At 43.5% G+C, this 19,757-nt stretch overlaps 4 protein-coding genes across 4 annotated transcripts in view; all 4 read left to right on the top strand.

Moving 5' to 3' along the window:
- The first annotated feature begins 288 nt into the window (after positions 1-288).
- Positions 289-2,087, top strand: LOC124680381. The gene is made up of 3 exons (XM_047215452.1): positions 289-1,182; positions 1,354-1,503; positions 1,620-2,087. The coding sequence occupies exons 1-3, from the start codon at positions 364-366 to the stop codon at positions 1,974-1,976; spliced, it is 1,326 nt and encodes a 441-aa protein (XP_047071408.1). The 5' UTR covers positions 289-363; the 3' UTR covers positions 1,977-2,087.
- Positions 2,088-4,172: 2,085 nt separating this feature from the next.
- On the top strand, positions 4,173-6,095 carry LOC124680384. Its single transcript, XM_047215454.1, has 3 exons — positions 4,173-5,063; positions 5,243-5,392; positions 5,512-6,095. The coding sequence occupies exons 1-3, from the start codon at positions 4,242-4,244 to the stop codon at positions 5,875-5,877; spliced, it is 1,338 nt and encodes a 445-aa protein (XP_047071410.1). The 5' UTR covers positions 4,173-4,241; the 3' UTR covers positions 5,878-6,095.
- Positions 6,096-7,166: 1,071 nt separating this feature from the next.
- Positions 7,167-9,561, top strand: LOC124680386. The gene is made up of 3 exons (XM_047215455.1): positions 7,167-8,563; positions 8,748-8,897; positions 8,995-9,561. Exons 1-3 carry the CDS (start codon positions 7,694-7,696, stop codon positions 9,364-9,366), a joined length of 1,392 nt encoding a protein of 463 aa, XP_047071411.1. The 5' UTR covers positions 7,167-7,693; the 3' UTR covers positions 9,367-9,561.
- Positions 9,562-10,195: 634 nt separating this feature from the next.
- Positions 10,196-19,757, top strand: part of LOC124680379 — a 43,079-nt gene continuing 33,517 nt past the window's right edge. Inside the window, exon 1 of the mRNA XM_047215450.1 lies at positions 10,196-10,738. Coding sequence (XP_047071406.1) covers positions 10,196-10,738 — 543 coding nt within the window. The remainder of the gene's footprint in view (positions 10,739-19,757) is intronic.

Here is a 19,757-nt window from a genome sequence, read left to right as displayed (position 1 = left end):
CAGTTGTGGTACTGGCCTTTTCGGATCTGCAATGGAATAGGCTCCCTGTTTGTATTAATGATCTGGAGATATCAGCTCAATATATATAAGCAACCAATTTTATACAAACATAAATAAATGACCTTGATGAATCTGAATGGCACTGGGTCACAAAGTTTGCTTGGGAGATATGTGGCTTTATCGAACTCTAGATAGAGTATTGTTTGTGTCACTGTGTATCTATTTTTCTGTTTGGGGTTTCTGTTATGTGGCAGCTAAATAATGATTCTGTAATTTTTGTTGCAGCACCTGGGCGATGAAGATAGGCTCAGCACTCTGACTGATGATATTTTACTGTCTATCTTGGGGAGAGTCAGTTCATGTATGGCTGCAAGGACAGGTGTGCTTTCTACACGGTGGAAGCATCTTCCTTGGTTGCTGCCTGAACTAAGCATCGATGTCAAGGATTTCCTATCTGTTCCATGCCCTGATCCTATTGAGGCAGATGCTATGGAGAAAGCTATGATGTCTTTGACTAAAGCAACCAAGAATTTCTTGGCTGACCATCGGAGGGAATCCACCATCTCAAGTCTGCACCTTAATCTCTACTTGATCAACAATTTCTTGTGCGAAGTTGGCTCACTGGTAGGTGACGCTGTTGACAGTGGTTTGTTAAAAGATTTGGATCTCGCCATTACTGATGAGACAGCTCCTCGTGACTGTAGTGAGGTGTATATGGTACAGCGAGGCAAAGAAATTGATGGTTTTTTCAGTGCATGCCCTAGTGTGCTCCATTGCCTCACAAAACTCTCTCTACGCAATTTATGCTTCATTGAATTGGACATGCACCATATTCTGTTTGACTGCTGCAAGCAACTGAAGCATCTAAGCCTTTATCAGTGTGATACTGGTGCTAGCTCTTTGTTTATGATTGATGCACCAAACTCAAAAGTTAGCGTTCTAGAACTCACCTTGTGTCGCTTTGTGAGACTTGAGGTGGTCTGCCTTCCTAAATTGGAGAAGCTCAGCTGGGATACTTGGATGTCTCCAGATATGCCATTGGCCATTGGTTTTGCCCCGTCGCTTGGAGAATTAGAACTCTCATGTGGTGCAGTATGTGCTAACAGTGGAACTAAATTAAGTGAGCTTCTACATGCAACCAGAGGCATACATACTCTTAGTTTGGGTTTCCAAGGAGAAAATGTAAGTAGTTGTTTACTTTTGCAAAGTTCTATTCACTGTGTTGTCGCATCTATCAAAGTTAATTCTAGATTTCTTCATTCATAATAGAGAATAAACATACCTGTAAATTCTGTGATAACCTCCTCTCTGCTTGCAAATTGTTAATTCTTCGTTTGCTTATCTTCTGATCAGATTTGGTTGCAACCTGAAACTAAGCAACTCTGCACAGCTTTCAACAAGCTGAGGAAGCTGTCTGTGCAAGGTATCTTTGTTGAATTTGACATTTTATGGACTACTGCCTTTCTTGTGGCGGCACCTTCTATCGAGCTGTTACAGATTGAGGTGACACAATTGTAAATTATTATGTTGCCATTCTTTTGTTCTCTGCTTTTAGAGATCTACGTTTTGATAAAACACTGAAATCCATCTACATATGTATCAACGTTTCACCCAAATAGGTATGGGAACATCCATGCGATGAGGAAGACTTGACTGATGAGGATAGACGACGTACAAACTCTGAAAGAAGAAATCCGCAGTGGGATATGGACTTCGACAACTCGAAGAATTGGCTGTTGAAAGAGCTAGAATTTGTTGGCTTCAGATCACTAGAACAACAGTTCACATTTATAAGATCTGTTTTGGAGCGATCTCCAAACTTGCAGAAGATATTTCTCAAAGATGACGAGGAGTGCTCCTTTTGTGCAGCTCTTGGCGCGCCTTCAAAATTCCCCAAGAAGGATGATCAAGAAATGATCATAAGGCGGATTACAGATGGCATATTCTCACCCCAGATAATTTTTGATAAGTTGTAATCATAAGGCTTATATCTCAGCACAAACAATGTTTGGTATTCAACGCGTGAAAGGCAGTTTTGTATGTAAAAGTTATTTCGAGATTAGATGTTTATCATATAGCTTCACCTACTTGCCCTGTACACAGTTTCAGTGATAGTTACTAGAGGCATATATTGTTGTTGTTCTTATGTCTTCACAGCTTCATATATTTCATTACACTTGTGGGGGTTTGGGAGAACTTGAGCCTAACGCTGTTAGTTTTGTACATTTGGTTAGTTGAGTTACGATCGATGGTTTTGATACCACTTGTGTTATGTTCACAGCTTCAGATTTTCAGTGGTATGTTGTTCATATGACTGTTCATAGTTTCAGACTTTCATGTGTTCATAGTTTCAGACTTTCAGTGGTATGTTTGTTCTTATGACTGAACATAGTCTTTGAATTGACCAATTTAATCTCTAGTATTTTCAGTCTTTATTGTTGAGAATTAAGAGTACTTGTATAAATTTTATTATGCCGAGTTCTAGATCACGTGATCCATACACTGATATTTCTTCTTATACCCGAGCAGGGTGAGGCTAAGAATGCAGAGCTGGTAGGCCATGCCATCGCCAACAACCTTGCTTCCGTCGCTCTCAGACCCAGGGAGATCGCCCATACCATCGGAAGCTTGAACAACAATGTGTTCCTGGACTTGAACCACCTACTGCTTGGGCTCCAGCAGCTCAATATCGCGGGCAAAGACAAGAAATGAGACCGTTTCCTGTCATGCATGTCATGAGATGAACGGTTCTATCTGGGTCTAGGATTCGCTCTCACAGAACATGAAAGACGCCCTTGCTGTTGCAAATTCCTTTGTGAATTTGTGAGATACTTGCTACTTTTGCTGTGTGAACTGATCATGCTGGCCCTTGTGAATGTCTTCTGAGTATGTTCATCTTCGCTTCAAGCATAACGCGCGGCATGTCTGTTTCTGAGATGCATATCATTGCTTCTGCTATCTTCTATGTTTCCTGATCAATGTGCGTGTTTACCAGAGCAATGTGGCAAACCTTCACTGTCTTGTTTCTGGGGTGTCTGCTGTTATTCTCAAATTGCTCCTGCTGTTCCTGTATCTTTGTAACTGGGCTTGTTATGGGCCGTAACAGAGGGCCCATGGCCCGTGGCTCTGGGACCCCTTCTCTTTCCCGAGTATCTCTTGCAGGTTCTGCTCCACTGATCAAGCCGCAGCATCGCACCGCCCCACGCGCCGCTACCGCCGCCGCCTCCCGCCGGCAACCACCGCCACCTCCTAGGCCCGCGACCACCGCCCCACTGCGTCCTTCCGCCCCCACCCCCTCCTCGGCCGAACCCTAAAGTCGCGGCGCGCCGACGACCTCCTCTACGCCACGCACACGCCTACGCGCTCGACGACGGCAGCAACAATGCTAGAGCACCAGCAGGTAATCCACTTTCGACGAGGCCTTGCTATTTCTCAATCGCGGCTTAATATTTCTGTAAGATTATGATGAACGTGTATATGTGTTACATATCATCCTCGTCTGCAAAGATTCTGACTAATTAGTGAACTCTACATATTCTCTGAATAGTTGGATTTAGTTACAATTCTCTGCATTCATTCAGTTTGAAATATCCTAACTACTATGTGGACCAATAACTGAAGTACTTCCTCTGTTGTCTGTTCCTAAATAGAAGACGTTTTGGCAAGCCAAATTTAGTTTGCCAAAATAACTTATGTTTAAGAACCGAAGGAGTATATCATAATTTTTCAGGTAGTAGATTTAGCTACCCTATCTTAAGTTTAGGAACGGAGGGTAGGTCCTGCAAAGTTGCACGTATGGTGTTGACTGGGTCAGGTCTGCAGCGGGTAGGCTCCATGTTTGCGTTAATTCTCAGGAAATAAAAGATCGATATACCCAATTTCATACAGACATTAATACAAAACCTTGATGAATCTGGATGGCTTAGGAGCCAGATACCAATAGCAATATAGCATGGAGCCATTCGGCTTAGGAGCCATTCGGCTTAGGAGCAGGTTGCCCAGATACCAATAGCAATATAGCATGTGTGCTTAGGAGCCATTCGGCTTTATCACACAATTCATGCTCTAAATAGAGTATTGTTCGTGTCACTGTGCACCTATGTTGCTGTTTGGGGTTTCTGTTATGTGGCAGCTAAATAATGTTTCCGTGATTTATGTTGCAGCATCTGGAGGACGAAGATAGGCTCAGCTCGCTGACAGATGATATTGTACTGTCTATCTTGGGTAGAGTCAGTTTACGTATGGCTGTAAGCACAGGTGTGCTTTCTACACGGTGGAAGCATCTGCCTTGGTTGCTGCCTGAACTCAGCATAAATGTCGAGGATTTCCTATCTGTTCCATGCACTGAACCTATTGAGGCAAATGAAAGGGAGGAGTTAGCTATGGTGTCTTTGACCAAAGCTACCAGGAGTTTCTTGGCTGATAAGCAGGGAGAATGCACCATCTCAAGTCTGCACCTGAAGCTCTACTTGACCAACACTTTCTTGTGCGAAATTGGTAAACTGGTAGGTGGCGCGATTGACAACGGTATGCTGAAAGATTTGGATCTCACCGTTCTTGACAAGACAAATCCTTTAGATCGTAGTGACGAGGATATGCTGCAGCGAGCTCAAGATATTGATACTTTCTTCGGTGCCTACCCTAGTGTGCTCCACTGCCTCACAAAGCTCTCTATACAAAATGCAGGCTTTGACAAATTGGACATGCACCATGTCTTGTTTGACTGCTGCAAGCAACTGAAGCATCTAAGCCTTTCTTATTGTGATACCGGCATGTACTCTGACTTTAAGATTGATGCACCAAACTCAAAACTTTGTTTTCTGGAATTCGACAAGTGTCGCTTTGAGAGACTCGAACTGGTCTGCCTCCCGAAGTTGGAGAAATTGATATGCGGTACTTGGGAATCTCATAATGTCCCAGTGACCTTTGGGTTTGTCCCATCTCTTGGAGAATTAGAACTCTCATTTGGTGCAGCATATTATCAATGTCCGTTTAAGTTAAGTGAGCTTCTACATGGAACAGCAAGCATACACACTCTGACATTGGACTTCCAAGGAGAAATTGTAAGTACTATTTTTTTTTTCGCTAAATGGTATTTTGTTTTTTTCATCATGTTGTCACAGCCTCGTAGCTATGAGAGCTATATGCTCGAGTTATGCACTGTACATAACAAACATAGCTGTGAACTCTTTGATAATCTTATTTGTGTATTCATTCTTCTTTTTCCTTATCCTGTGATCAGGTTTGGTTGCAACCTGAAATAGAGGAACTCCGCACTGCATTCAGCAAGCTAAAGAAGCTGTCTGTGTGTGGCATTTTTGTTGAATTTGACATTTTATGGACGACTGCCTTTCTGGTAGCAGCACCATCTATTGAAAAATTACGTATTCAGGTAATGCCTTTGTCCGTATTCATTCCCTTTTCTCCACATTTGGAGATTCAGCTTTTGAAAAAGAATAGCAGAAAAATGTTAAACTTATTCCAATTACACAATTGGTCACACAAATACAGGTATCGGATCATCCATGCGAGGCTGGTTTTAGAGGTGGCATGTACAGTGACAGAGTGACTCCTCAGTGGGAAATGCGCTTTGATGGCTCTGAGAACAGGCTGCTGAAAGAGCTAGAATTTGGTGGCTTTAAATCACTAGAACAACAATTTACATTTATAAGATCCATGTTGGTGAGATGTCCCAACTTGCAGAAGATAATTCTTAGAGGAGACATGATATGCGAAGAATGTGATGCTCTTGATGCATCACTTCGTAATTTGAAATTTCCAAAGAAGGATGAGGAAGAAATGGTGGTTGAGCGGATTAGAGGTGGCATATTCTTGCCAGAGATAATTTTCGATGAAGACTGGTCCCTGAGCATCTGAGATTTGTTTTTGCTCTTGTTACTGTTACGGTGTTACCGCACATTTGCACTTATGTTGACACTGTCAAAAATTAATCTTCAGAGTTCACTTTGGTCCAAACGACACTGGTAGTTTTTCATGTTTCATTTGTTTATTTGAAGAGCACCTGAACACTGGTAGCTGTATACATTTCATCCAAGTAGTGATGTTTGTTTAGCTTGTACAGGGTTAAGCTTGTTTTCTTACGCCATCGCTAGATTTTTTTAGTTTTTTAGTTTAAATTCCAGATACTTTTGTATAAATTTTGTTCGAATTTCGTATGAATATCGTTTTTAAAATATCTTTTTAAGTTTGAATTTCTATTGGGGCTGTTGTATGGGAGACGCCGGCGTGGGAGCAGCATCCCCAAATAAAGGATGCTCTGCCGGCGCCCCCCATACGGCAGTATCGGCATCTTTGCCGACGTCTATTTGGGGGCGGCCATTGAAGATGCTCTAACTATGCTTTAGACTGAATAATGTGTTTAGAGAGCTCCAATGATTCTTACCCTCCGTTTCTAGGTGTATACTTTTTGACAAAGAATCTGGATTATAAGGTCTATTGCGTTTGCATAACTTGTCTAGACAATGGTTTTAACTAGGCAATCTTTTTAAAAAATTGTTTGTATTTTTCTATCTTTTGAAAACTCGCCTATTTCTCGCGTCAATTTTTCATGGGTAATCCTGTCCAAACTTGTCATAATTTTTCCTCAACTTGTTTTCTTTAATTTCCGTGCCTTATATCTAAGAACGAAGGGAGTATTATGTTCCTGCCATATTACATATGCACTTGAGTGTTTGGCGGTTTGTATGCAAAAGAATTCAGGTCATTGATGCATATTGGTGAAATACTCCGGTTTCTGCATATGACAGCAGCGATGGGATAGAGCGCAGCTAACAACAACAGAATTTCCTTGATCATCCCTTATAACAGCAGCTGTACTTTTATACGTCAGATCGAGAGGAACAGAACCGGACGCTTTATTATACGAGTATAATAGCACAGAAAAATAAGAGGATTTCCTTTGGCCATTGTAGGGCCCGCGTGTCAGTCAGATACCCCAGGTGTGTCTTCAGTGCTCCAGCCGCCGCATCGCACTGCCACCGCCGCCGACCCCGGCCGCCGCCGCCGACCTTGCGTCCTTCCGCCACCTCCCGCCCGCGTTACCGCCGCCTCCCTCCCGCGACCACCGCCGCACCACTTCCTTCCGCCTCCCCGCTCCCCTCCTAAAGCCGCGGCGCGCCCACGACCTCCTCCACGCCACGCTCACGTCTACGCGCTCGACGACGGCAGCAACATGCCGCTGCACCACCAGGTAATCCACTCCCAACGAAGGCTTTGCTATTTTTCAATCGCTTCATCCACAATTACCGGCAACAAGTCGGCTTGATTCCTCAACTACAAAAGGTCCATAATTTTGTAGCAGCCGCCAGATAAGGAAGATAGGCCAATTAAGAGTGCTGATAGACGAATTTAGAGTCACAGTTCCTATTGCAAAGTAGCGCGTATGGTGTAGACTCCATGTTTGCATTAATTCTCAGGAAATAAAAACTTGATATACCCTGTTTCATACACACATAAATGCACAACCTTGGTGAATCTGAAGGGCACCAGGTTGCCCATGTGTGCTTAGGAGCCATTCACCTTTCTCAAACAGTTTACGCTCTAGAAAGTATATTGTTCTTGCCACTCTTCTAACTATTTTCTGTTTTGGATTTCTGAGCTCAGTTATTTGGCAGCTAAATAATGGACCCATTGCTTTTTGTTGCAGAAATTGGAGGAAGAAGATAGGCTCAGCATGCTGACTGATGATATTTTACTCTCTGTCTTGGGGAGAGTCAGTTTACATATGGCGGTCAGGACAGCCGTGCTTTCTACACGGTGGAGGCATCTACCTTGGTTGCTGCCTGAAATCAGCATCGATGTCGAGGATTTCCTATCTGTTCCATGCACTGAACCTCTTGAGGCAAATGATATGGAGGAAGCTATGGTGTCTTTGACCAAAGCAACCAGGGGTTTCTTGGCTGATCAGAAGAGAGGATCCACCATCTCAAGTCTGCACCTTAAGCTCTACTTGATCAACGCTTTCTTGTGTGAAGTTGGCCCACTGGTATGTGACGCGATCGACAACGGTTTGCTGAAAGATTTGGATCTCACCGTTCTTGATGAGACAGATCCTTTGGACCGCAGTGACGAGGATATGCTGCAGCGAGCTCAAGAGATCGATACTTTCTTCCGTGCCTATCCTAGTGTGCTCCACTGCCTCACAAAGCTCTCTCTGAAAAATGCAGGTTTTGACAAATTGGACATGCACCATGTCCTATTTGACTGCTGCAAGCAACTGAAGCATCTAAGCCTTTGTCATTGTGATACTGGCACTTACTCTGTCTTTAAGATTGATGCACCAAACTCAAAACTTTGTGTTCTAGACATCGACAGGTGCCGCTTTGAGAGAATCGAATTGGCCTGCCTCCCGAAATTGGAGACGTTCATATACACTACTTGGGTATCTCATCATGTTCCAGTAACCTTTGGGTTTGTCCCATCTCTCGGGGAATTAGAACTCTCATGTGGTAAATTATATGATCGATTCCCATTTAAATTAAGTGAGCGGCTACATGGCACAACAAGCATACACAGTCTCACATTGGACTTCGAAGGAGAAAATGTGAGTACTATTTTTATTTTTTGCTATATTGTACTCATTTTCTCTGTATTCATATTGTCACAGCTATGAAAGTTATATCATGAATGTGTTTATGCATGCTACAGAACAAACATAGCTGTAGATTCCTTGATTTTATCTCATTTATGTGCTTGCAAACTATTCATTTTATTTATTCTGTGATCAGCTTTGGTTGCAACCTGAGATGGAGGAACTCTGCACCGCATTCAACAAGCTAAAGAAGCTGTCCGTGTGTGGCGTGTTTGTGGAATTTGAAATTTTATGGATTACGGCCTTTCTCGTAGCAGCACCATCTATTGAAAAACTACATATTCAGGTGAGGTCTTTGTCGGTATTTCTTTCCTCTTGTCCACCTTTGAAGCTTTTGCATTTCACAAATTTTTATGGGAAAATTATTGAAATCTGGATTCCAGGTATGGAACCATGCATGTGATGTGGGCGAGTTCAGAGGTGATGCCTACCGTGACAGAAGCACTCCTCAGTGGGAAATGCGCTTCAGTGGCTCCGAGAACAGGCTACTGAAAGAGCTAGAAATCGATGGCTTTAGAGCACTAGAACAACAGTTCAGATTTATAAGATCCATGTTGGAGCGCTCTCCCATCTTGCAGAAGATAATTCTCAGAGGAGATGACCAATGCGACGACTGCAGACCTCTTGATGCATCACTCCTCCATCCTTCGAAATTTCCGCAGAAGGATGAGGAAGAAATGGTGGTTGAGAGGATCAGAGACGGCATATTTTCGCCGGAGATAATTTTTGATGAAGACCGGTCTCTGAGCATCTGATATTTGTTTTTCAGAGTTGAAATACATACACTTGGCACAAACATCTTATTATGCGATACTTCTAGGTTGCGGATTCTGTCTGAGTCTGATATTTGTTTGTACAATAATTTCGATTGGTGTTTCGTCGGCGCGTTCAGTTCAGAAACTGGAGCTGTTGATGTATTTGATTGTGATCCTAGTTATTTCGATTAGTTACATCAAAGCATTAGTTATTCTCTTTGCCTCTAGTAAAGAGAGAAAATTAGTTCCTAAATGTCAATTGTCGACCAAAAATAATTGTATAGTTGCTTTGCAGCAGGAGCACTGAAATAAGGAAATTAAGAAGATTCTGTTCAGGTGTTTTACATATTATATACAAAATGCCATCACAAAATACATAGATAGTTGCAATAGCAAACAACAAACACAAATATCATACTCCCTCCCTCCCTAAAAAAATTTGCTCAACTTTGTTTAGATACGAAGGTGTATATACATGTATTTTTTTTATAGATACACTGTAAAACCATGTTCTTAGCGTATGGAGATATAGTACACTGTAACAGCAAAATTACGCGGCCGATCGATCGACTCCGTGTTGGTACGATCATGCATGTTTGCACGACGACTACCGCGTCCTCTCTGAATCCAGCTGGGACTCGGAGAGAAGAGTCCGAGTTCGTCTTGGACTTAACGATCATGCAAATCCGGCTCCTAAATCCTAATGAAGACCATCATAAAAGAGGTCCAATCCAAGCCAAAGCAAACTATCATCTTCTGGCCGTTGCTCGATCGTCTTCTTCTGGCCAACGTTTCGGCAATCGATCGAGCTCTTGGCAGGTTCGGATCGATGGCTCAAGCCGGTGACCACCTCGCCATCCGTTCCCACGACCAGGAGCACCGTCGCGCAGACCTCCGCCCAAGGTTTCCCGTCCAAAACGCCGCCTCCTTCACGACCACGACGGTGTCCTGCAAGAGGAAGGCATCCGCCGGTCACCCGGAGGCTCCGCCAGCGGCCCGGCGCCAAACCTTGTTCGATGACGAGGACGCGCTGGCCGGAGAAATTGTCAAGCTCGACGGTGGCAGCGCGGCTTCCAAGAACGGCGGCACGGAGGCGCCGCCCATCGTCATCGACGACGGCGACTTGCCCTGCCCAGAACCAGAACCAGCGGCGACGTGGCACGGGGATAGTAACACGGTCGTTTCGCCGTTCGGCTACACGACGTGGGACCCGACCGACGGCGGCCGGTACGAGCTGCTGTCGACGTACACGCCTCCGCAGCAGTGCCTGGACGCGGACGAGGAGGACGCCCTGTGGTGGCTGGCGGCCGCCTACACGGCGCCTGAGCTCTACACGTCTCCGGCCAACGTGTTTTGGGGCACGCCGGACGGGGTCTGGACGCTGTGGTGATCATGGCTCTGGATGACTAGTTGAGACGATTATCTTGCTGTGCTGCTCCCCGTTCTTTTTAGGGTTTGAAATGATGTGCCCGCTCCATAGTTAGCATGATGATACACATATATCTAATTACGCCAGAACATATATGCCAATGGGGATTGTGGCATCCAATCCCAAGTGCGTGCGACTCTGTTTTGCCGTCGAGCTGTTAACTTCACTTGACTGGCGGATGTCCGCGACTTTTTTTTAATAATATTTTTTTTGTTAATTTTATAAATACTCGACTTTGAACTTTTTTCAAAAATAATACACCGTCGGGTTAGTGTTCCCCAATTAGTACTAATCGGATTCCCCGAACCTGATTGGTGCTAATCAGGAAACACTAGCCCGATTAGTATCAAGCACATGCATGCATGCACATGCAGCCTAGGGGGCAGTCGATTTCCTCTACTCCGACTAGTACTAAATCCGATGATACGTCCAAAACGTATCTACTTTCCCGAACACTTTTGCTGTTGTTTTGCCTCTAATTTGTGTATTTTGGATGCAACTAACACGGACTAACGCTGTTTTCAGCAGAACTGTTCTGGTGTCTCGTTTTTGTGCAGAAATCCAACTTTCAGGAAAAACCTCGGGATTTTGACAGAAGGCCCTATTTTCCCAGAAAACTCACGGAGCCAGAAGGGCAAGTCAGGTGGAGGCCCGAGGGCCCCACACCCTAGGGCGGCGCGGCCCGGGAGGGGGCGCGCGGCCCTAGCGTGTGGCCCCCTCGGCCGGCCTCCGACGCCCTCCTTCGGACTACTTATCGGCCTCGACCTAAAAACGCACGGGGGAAGTCGAAGTCGCCAGAAACCCTCCAGAACGCCGCCACATCGCGAAACTCCGTCTCGGGAGCCAGAAGTCTCCGTTCTGGCACTCCGCCGGGACGGGGAATTGGAGGAGATCATCGCCATCATCACCACCGACGCCTCTCCATCGACCAGCCATGTTTCCCCCATCCATGTGTGAGTAATTCCCCCGCTGTAGGCTGAAGGGGATGGTAGGGATTGGATGAGATTGGTCATGTAATAGTCATAAGATTGTTAGGGCATAGTGCCTAGTATCCGTAGATGTTACTTTTATGATATTGTTGCAACTTGTTATGCTTAATGCTTGTCACTAGGGCCCGAGTGCCATGATCTCAGATCTGAACATGTTATTGTTTCATCATGATATTCATTGTTTATGGTCTTACCTGCAAGTTGTATACACATGTCGCTGTCCGGAACCAATGGCTCCGAAGTGACAGAAATCGGGACAACCGGAGGGGATGGTAGTGATGTGAGGATCACATGTGTTCACGGAGTGTTAATGCTTTGCTCCGGTGCTCTATTAAAAGGAGTACCTTAATATCCAGTAGATTCCCTTGAGGCCCGGCTGCCACCGGCTGGTAGGACAAAAGATGTTGTGCAAGTTTCTCATTGCGAGCACGTACGACTATAATTGGAACACATGCCTATTGATTGATTAGTACTTGGATACCGTTTTATTATTATCTGCAAATGCCCCTGCTTTGACTGTTACATGAGTTTCTCTCATCCATGCAACGCCCGTTCATCCGTCCCTGTGCCTACAGTATTTTAATCCTGTTGTTTACTATAATCACTACTGTTGTCTCTGTTACTTTGCTGATGTTATTTCACTACTACTACTGCTATAAAACTGTTACTACTGATAAACTCTTGCGAGCAAGTCTGTTTCCAGGTGCAGCTGAATTGACAACTCCGCTGTTAAGGCTTTCAAGTATTCTTTGTCTCCCCTTGTGTCGAATCAATAAATTGGGCAAGCTCGAAGTCTTCAACAGAATCAGAGTACATAGCGGCTTCAGAGGCTTCATCAGAAGCGGTATGGATGAAGAGGTTCATTGTAGAGCTCGGTGTGGTTCCTAGTGCATTGGACCCATTAATCATTTACTGTGATAACATGGGTGCCATCGCCAATGCACAAGAGCCAAGGTCACACAAGAGGCTGAAGCATATCAAGCTGCGTTACCACTCGATTCGCGAGTACATCGAAGATGGAGAAGTAAAGATTTGCAAAGTACACACTGGTCTGAATGTAGCAGATCCGTTGACAAAAGCTCTCCCTAGGGCAAAGCATGACCAACACCAGAATGCTATGGGTGTTAGGTATATTACAATGTAATCTAGATTATTGACTCTAGTGCAAGTGGGAGACTGAAGGAGATATGCCCTAGAGGCAATAATAAAGTGGTTATTATTTATATCTTTATGTTTATGATAAATGTTTATATATCATGCTAGAATTGTATTAACCGAAACATTAGTACATGTGTGATATGTAGACAAACAAGAAGTCCCTAGTATGCCTCTTAAACTAGCTTGTTGATTAATGGATGATTAGTTTCATAATCATGAACATTGGATGTTATTAATAACAAGGTTATATCATTGTGTGAATGATATAATGGACACACCCAATTAAGCGTAGCATAAGATCTCGTCATTAAGTTTTTTGCTATAAGCTTTCGATACATAGTTACCTAATCCTTATGACCATGAGATCATGTAAATAACTTATACCGGAAAGGTACTTTGATTACACCAAACACTACTGCGTAAATGGGTGGCTATAAAGGTGGGATTAAGTATCCGGAAAGTATGAGTTGAGGCATATGGGTCAACAGTGGGATTTGTCCATCCCGATGACGGATAGATATACACTGGGCCCTCTCGGTGGAATGTCGTCTAATGTCTTGCAAGCATATGAATGAGTTAATAAGAGACCACATACCACGGTACGAGTAAAGAGTACTTGTCAGGAGACGAGGTTGAACAAGGTATAGAGTGATACCGAAGATCAAACCTCGGACAAGTAAAATATCGCGAGACAAAGGGAATTGGTAATATATGTGAATGGTTCATTCGATCACTAAAGTCATCGTTGAATATGTGGGAGCCATTATGGATCTCCAGATCCCGCTATTGGTTATTGGTCGGAGTGAGTACTCAACCATGTCCGCATAGTTCTCGAACCGTAGGGTGACACACTTAAAGTTGGATGTTGAAATGGTAGTTCTGGAATATTTGTTCGAAGTCCCGGATATGATCCCGGACATCACGAGGAGTTCCGGAATGGTCCGGAGAATAAGATTCATATATAGGATGTCATTTTATGTGAATAAAATGTCGCGGAAGGTTCTATGGAAGGTTCTAGAAGGTTCTAGAAAAGTCCGGAAGAAACCACCAAGGAAGGTGGAGTCCACATGGGACTCCACCTCCATGGCCGGCCAACCCTAGTGGGGGAGGAGTCCCAAGTGGACTCCCCCTTAGGGGGCCGGCCAACCCCCACATGGGAGGTGGAAATCCCACCCTTTGGGTGGGAGTCCTAGTTGGGCTAGGTTTCCCCTCTTATGGAAGGTTTTGGTTTCGGGTCTTATTCGAAGACTTGGACACCAACACTTGGGATCCACCTATATAATGAGGGGCCAAGGGAGGGGGCCGGCCACCCCAAGACCACAAGCTGGCCGCCCCCATAGAGTGGCCGGCCACCCCTCCCAAACCCTAGCCAAGCTCCTCTCCTCCATATTGCCCGCATAGCTTAGCGAAGCTCCGCCGGACTTCTTCACCGCCACCGACACCACGCCGTCGTGCTGTCGGATTCAAGAGGAGCTACTACTTCCGCTGCCCGCCGGAACGGGGAGGTGGACGTCGTCTTCATCAACAACCGAACGTGTGACCGAGTACGGAGGTGCTGCCCGTTCGTGGCGCCGGAACCGATCGTGATCAAGATCTTCTACGCGCTTTTGCAAGCGGCAAGTGAACGTCTACCGCAGCAACAAGAGCCTCCTCTTGTAGGCTTTGGAATCTCTTCAAGGGTGAGACTCGATACCCCCTCGTTGCTACCGTCTTCTAGATTGCATCTTGGCTTGGATTGCGTGTTCGCGGTAGGAAAATTTTTGTTTTCTATGCTACGTTCTCCTACAATTTCCACTATGCTTGCTAATTACTCTTTTAATGGTAAGGTTCCAAAGAAGCTTGGCGACCCAGGTATACCTACTATTCCTTGTTCTATTAAGAATAATTATGTTAAAACTGCTCTATGTGACTTGGGAGCCGGTGTTAGTGTTATGCCTTTTTCTCTCTATAAGAGACTTTACTTAGATAAGTTGATACCTACTGATATATCTTTGCAAATGGCTGATAAATCTATTGCTATTCCTGTTGGTATATGTGAGGATGTTCCTGTTCAAGTTACTAATAACTGCTTGATATTAACTGATTTTGTTGTGTTGGAAATGCCTGAAGATGATAATATGTCTATTATTCTTGGGAGACCTTTTCTTAACACCGCAGGGGCTGTTATTGATTGCAATAAAGGAATGGTTACTTTCAATGTTGATGATAGGGAGCACACCGTCTATTTCCCCAAGAGAATTGGAAAAGCATGTGGAGTTAATACAATTTCTAATGTGAGAACTATCAAAGTGGGAACTATCGATTGTCCTATATATGAGCCTAAAGAAGAATATCAAACTCTTATGATTGGATCCATATCAATACAATTCAAGGTAACATGATCGATTTGAGGTTTATTTCTTCATATGCTATGTAAAATTTATTTGGTGGCAAGACTTGATCAACCTTGTTAACAAATACTTTTTATATGCATAGAGGAGGTAAACAACATTTCTTTCTCCCTCCACTTGCTCTAGTTGCTGTAGCACTTTTATTTTTCAAAGTTCCTTAGTTAATTAGAGATTTCAAAATTTTTCCTGGCCAGTAATAATAAACTTAATACCCAGAAATGTGCATTTTTCAAAGTTTTCAAAAATTCGCAAAAATTACACCGTTGGTCCTATTTTTCGACGAGGCACCTGGGAGCACCTGGGGATGACCAGTGGGGCACCCCAGGGTGGCACCCCACAGGCCGGCGCGGCCTGCAAGAGGGGCGCGCCACCTTGGTGTGTGGGCCCCCCCTTTACCCCACTTTAGCATCTCTTCCTCTCACACTCTTCTCTCTCCCGAAAAAATCGACACCAGCTTCCTCTCACTCGTGTTTTTGCTCAGGAACTCCAGATTTCTCGATCTCTTTGCTCAGCCCAGATTTCTGTCTGAGATTTGGCACATTTGCTCTTCGGTATGTGACTCCTTCGATTATCCTAGTAGAATTTTGTTTGGTGGAATATATCTTGCATATTTTGCTGCTGTAGGTAATATGTTTAGTGAGCTTGCATGCTTGTTCTAAGTGGTAGAAACTAGTTTTGATGCATGATTAGTACTCTAGCAAGTTCCTATGGTAGTTTCTCTCGATTATATGTCACCAAATCAAGTTTTATATTGTTTGTTGAAAAATTTCAGAAAAGGGGGATGGACAACTTTAACTTTGGAGAAGTATTCCAAGGGGAGACAACAAGCACGGGGAGGCCCTCTAGGTCATCCACCCGATGCAGGCCATCCTACAATGAGGATCTCATTGCACCAAGCTTCGCACCCGAGGAGGACAATGGAGTCCCTAACGCTGCATCTTTCCATGCTATGACTTTTTGAGTAATGCAGGGTTGTTGGATGATTTCTTTACCCTCGTCGGTAGGGCAAGTTTGACCACCTATGTGGGAGATGAGAGTGAGCAATACTACACGCTCACTAAAATCTTTGTGGAGAGCTTCAAGTTCAACAATAAGCACTTTCACCCGACAGTTTCATTCAAGATCTATGGTAAACCTATTACTATGAAGTTGGAAATTTTTTGTGCTGCATTGGGTATTGTCCCTGTAGGTACAGCAAGGAAGATCGAGGACAACCCAAGGGAATTGTTGGAGCTCTATCGAGGGATCACCAATGATGATTGTCGCACCATTCAGCGTGGCAAGATAAGAAACATTCAACTCCCCGCCATTAAGTATTTTGCTTATTACATTGGTACTAGCATTCTTGGTAGGGAGAACACTAGCAACATATCTAGCTATCACCTTGGTTTCTTAATTGCTGCACTCACTGGGGAAACACCTTATCATCTTGGTGCTCTTGTTGCTCGCCGCTTGTCTAACAAGGGGCCCATATTTGGAGGAATTATTGCTTCGCGCGTTCTAGCATATTTAGAGCTTCCTCTTGATCCTAATGATGTAAAAATAGCTCCTATGAGGCTCGATATTGCTGCTATGAAGAGTCATCAATTTGTTACAGCTGACTCTAGGATAGATAATATTGTCTATAGAGTGTTGTTTGTCGACGGGGAAGAGAGGGAAGTCCCTTTGCCCCAACCAGATTTGTTCAGTATCAACAGGAAACCATGGTCGCGCTCTAAGGAGGAGGTGGATGAGAAGCTGAAGATACACAACTTCCACCAGCAACATGACTCCGAGGACGCCAAGCCCTCCTACGACTACACCGTCACGTATCCGGGTGCTTCTTCTAGCACATACCCGGAATATGATCCATCTTCGTACTACGATGGTGCTTCTTCATGGGCACCATGGGGTTGATCTCCACTTAGGCCAAAAGCCTAAGCTTGGGGGGAGGTATACCGGAATCACTCATTCTTTGCATATTATGGTTGCTGGATACTTGTACATGCTTGTTTAGTCTCTTTGAGTGGTTTCCTAATGAGAGGGAGATGATATTTGGGGAAGTGCTGCCTGAAAACAGATTCTGGACTGTTACTAGAAAAATTCGTGCACACAGCCATAACGTTATTTTGAGCTGCCAATTTTTGTGCATGTTCCCCAGGTTTTTATCTAACTTTCATTAGTTGAACACTTTTCGAGCTGAGCAACGGAAGATTTTTGTAAAAATCGATTTCTGTACTGCTGTCAAGTTTTGGCAGATTTCTGCCATCTCGCTTTTCTGTGTTTCTTTTAATTTGCTATTTCTTGTTTTTGCTTTGTTTTTTTCCTAAAACACAAAAAGACCAAAAATATTTCTGTTGTTTCTCTTCACCACTTGTTTACTTTGGTTTCTTGCATTTGTTTCGTTTTATTTGTTATTGCTAGTTTGCTATAAGAAAACCCAAAAAGATTTTGCTTTGTTTGCTTGTTTCCTTTTATTCTTGTTCTCAAATTCGAAAACACCAAAAACATTCGCTGTTCTTCTTTGGTTTTGTAAAGTTCTTTATGAGTTCAATGATCTTCGGTGGCTGGAGCGTGGTTTTCATTTCATATTATCCAAGCTACACAAGTAAAAAGGCAATAATGACGATCTACGACAATCTGATTGTGGTGAGAGGCTGGTATGAACTCTATTTGTTTTCATTTTTGTACATATACTCATCCATGTGAGCATGCTTAGTTGGTTCATGTGAGGTATATGTCATTTAAGAAAGTCTAGTAGTTCATGATCTCTCATGTTTAGCTCCAATTTATTAATATGAGTAGCATGTCATGGATGTTTGCTTGCATTATTTTATTCATAGATAGGTATGATATTGTGGTATCCTCCTCCGAATAATTCGTTTGAATTAACTTGGCACATGCTCACGCATGCATATGACTGAACAAGAGTCAATTAAGCCTCAATGATTTACATTGCTTCAGAGTTCTGGTATCACTTTTATGCCTCAGTTAATTTATTTTGCCGCAAACATGATTATGACAGTTACTGCTCTCTTGATTTGTCGCTCCCTAGTCTTTTGCTAGCCTTCACTTGTACTGAGCGGGAACGCTGCTCGTGCTTCCAAACACATGAAAACCAAGTTATTCCAGAGTGTCCATCATAAATACCTATGCATGGCATTTCAAACCATTCCCAGTAAATTCTCATGCGCTACCTTTAAAACCTTCAAAAATGCTTCTCAATTTGTGTTAATGTTTCATAGCTCATGAGGAAGTATGTGGTGTTTAACTTTCAAGCTTGTCATTTACTCTTGACGGACTTTCATATGGACTAGTGGCACATCCGCTTATCCAATAATTTTGCAAAAAGAGCTGGCAATGGGGTTCCCAGCCCCAATTAATCAACTTTCACTAATAATTCTCTTCACATGTTTTGCTCTGATTCGTCAGTAAGCAACTTAATTTTGCAAATTGACACTCCTCCATGGTATGTGATTGATGGAAGGCACCCGAGGATTCGGTTAGCCATGGCTTGTGTAAGCAAAGGTTGGGGGGAGTGTCACCCATAATAAAACTAAAATATGTGTGTAAACAAAAGAGAAGAGGGATGATCTACCTTGCTGGTAGAGATAACGTCCTTCATGGGAGCCGCTCTTGGAAGTCCGGTTGGCGAGGTAGTTGGTGTATCCATTACCATTCGTTGACAACAACAAACACCTCTCAAAATAATTTTACTCCTGCTTTACAAATGAAAAGCTCTAGCGCATGTTAATCCCTGCTTCCCTCTCGCGAAGGGTCAATCTTTTACTTTTATGTTGTGTCTCCATCCTTTCTTTGAGCACTTTCTTGAGAGCACAAGCTGTCATTCTTAGTATAATATGCTTGTCTCAAAATATGATTGATTGTGGTATAACTTTGATGCTTTTATCTTTGACAATCACTATTTCTAGTCTTTCTATGAACTTCAGAGGTGCCTGAGCATTTATGTTTTGCTGATCAAATATGGGCAAGCGAGATACCACTCTATCATACTCTTTTATGAACATTTCAATCCTGCTTATATACATGATTCATGATGCTTATTATTAATTGTTGGTACCTTTCCATGATTGACATAGCTATTGGATGATCTTATTTGCATGTATCTTATTATGAACTGCCTAAGTGTTAGCCATAGCATGAGAATATTTACATCGATCATATGAACAAATGTGTTCGTAAAAGTTCTTTTATCGCTCAGTTGTTAACTGAATTGCTTGAGGACAAGCAATAAGCTAAGCTTGGGGGGAGTTGATACGTCCAAAACGTATCTACTTTCCCGAACACTTTTGCTGTTGTTTTGCCTCTAATTTGTGTATTTTGGATGCAACTAACACGGACTAACGCTGTTTTCAGCAGAACCGTTCCGGTGTCTCGTTTTTGTGCAGAAATCCAACTTTCAGGAAAAACCTCGGGATTTTGACA

Source organism: Lolium rigidum, unplaced genomic scaffold (genome assembly GCF_022539505.1).
Source record: "Lolium rigidum isolate FL_2022 unplaced genomic scaffold, APGP_CSIRO_Lrig_0.1 contig_14805_1, whole genome shotgun sequence".
NCBI lineage: Eukaryota > Viridiplantae > Streptophyta > Magnoliopsida > Poales > Poaceae > Lolium > Lolium rigidum.
Note: the sequence above shows the minus strand (reverse complement) of the source record. Positions and strands in the feature narration are given on the sequence as shown.

Coding starts and splice junctions, on each gene's coding strand:
- LOC124680381 (XM_047215452.1), top strand. CDS start 364: ATGGCTGCAAGGACAGGTGTGCTTTCTACACGGTGGAAGCATCTTCCT. Junction 1,183..1,353: donor TGGGTTTCCAAGGAGAAAAT/GTAAGTAGTTGT, acceptor TCTTCTGATCAG/ATTTGGTTGCAACCTGAAAC. Junction 1,504..1,619: donor TCGAGCTGTTACAGATTGAG/GTGACACAATTG, acceptor TCACCCAAATAG/GTATGGGAACATCCATGCGA.
- LOC124680384 (XM_047215454.1), top strand. CDS start 4,242: ATGGCTGTAAGCACAGGTGTGCTTTCTACACGGTGGAAGCATCTGCCT. Junction 5,064..5,242: donor TGGACTTCCAAGGAGAAATT/GTAAGTACTATT, acceptor TCCTGTGATCAG/GTTTGGTTGCAACCTGAAAT. Junction 5,393..5,511: donor TTGAAAAATTACGTATTCAG/GTAATGCCTTTG, acceptor ACACAAATACAG/GTATCGGATCATCCATGCGA.
- LOC124680386 (XM_047215455.1), top strand. CDS start 7,694: ATGCTGACTGATGATATTTTACTCTCTGTCTTGGGGAGAGTCAGTTTA. Junction 8,564..8,747: donor TGGACTTCGAAGGAGAAAAT/GTGAGTACTATT, acceptor TTCTGTGATCAG/CTTTGGTTGCAACCTGAGAT. Junction 8,898..8,994: donor TTGAAAAACTACATATTCAG/GTGAGGTCTTTG, acceptor TCTGGATTCCAG/GTATGGAACCATGCATGTGA.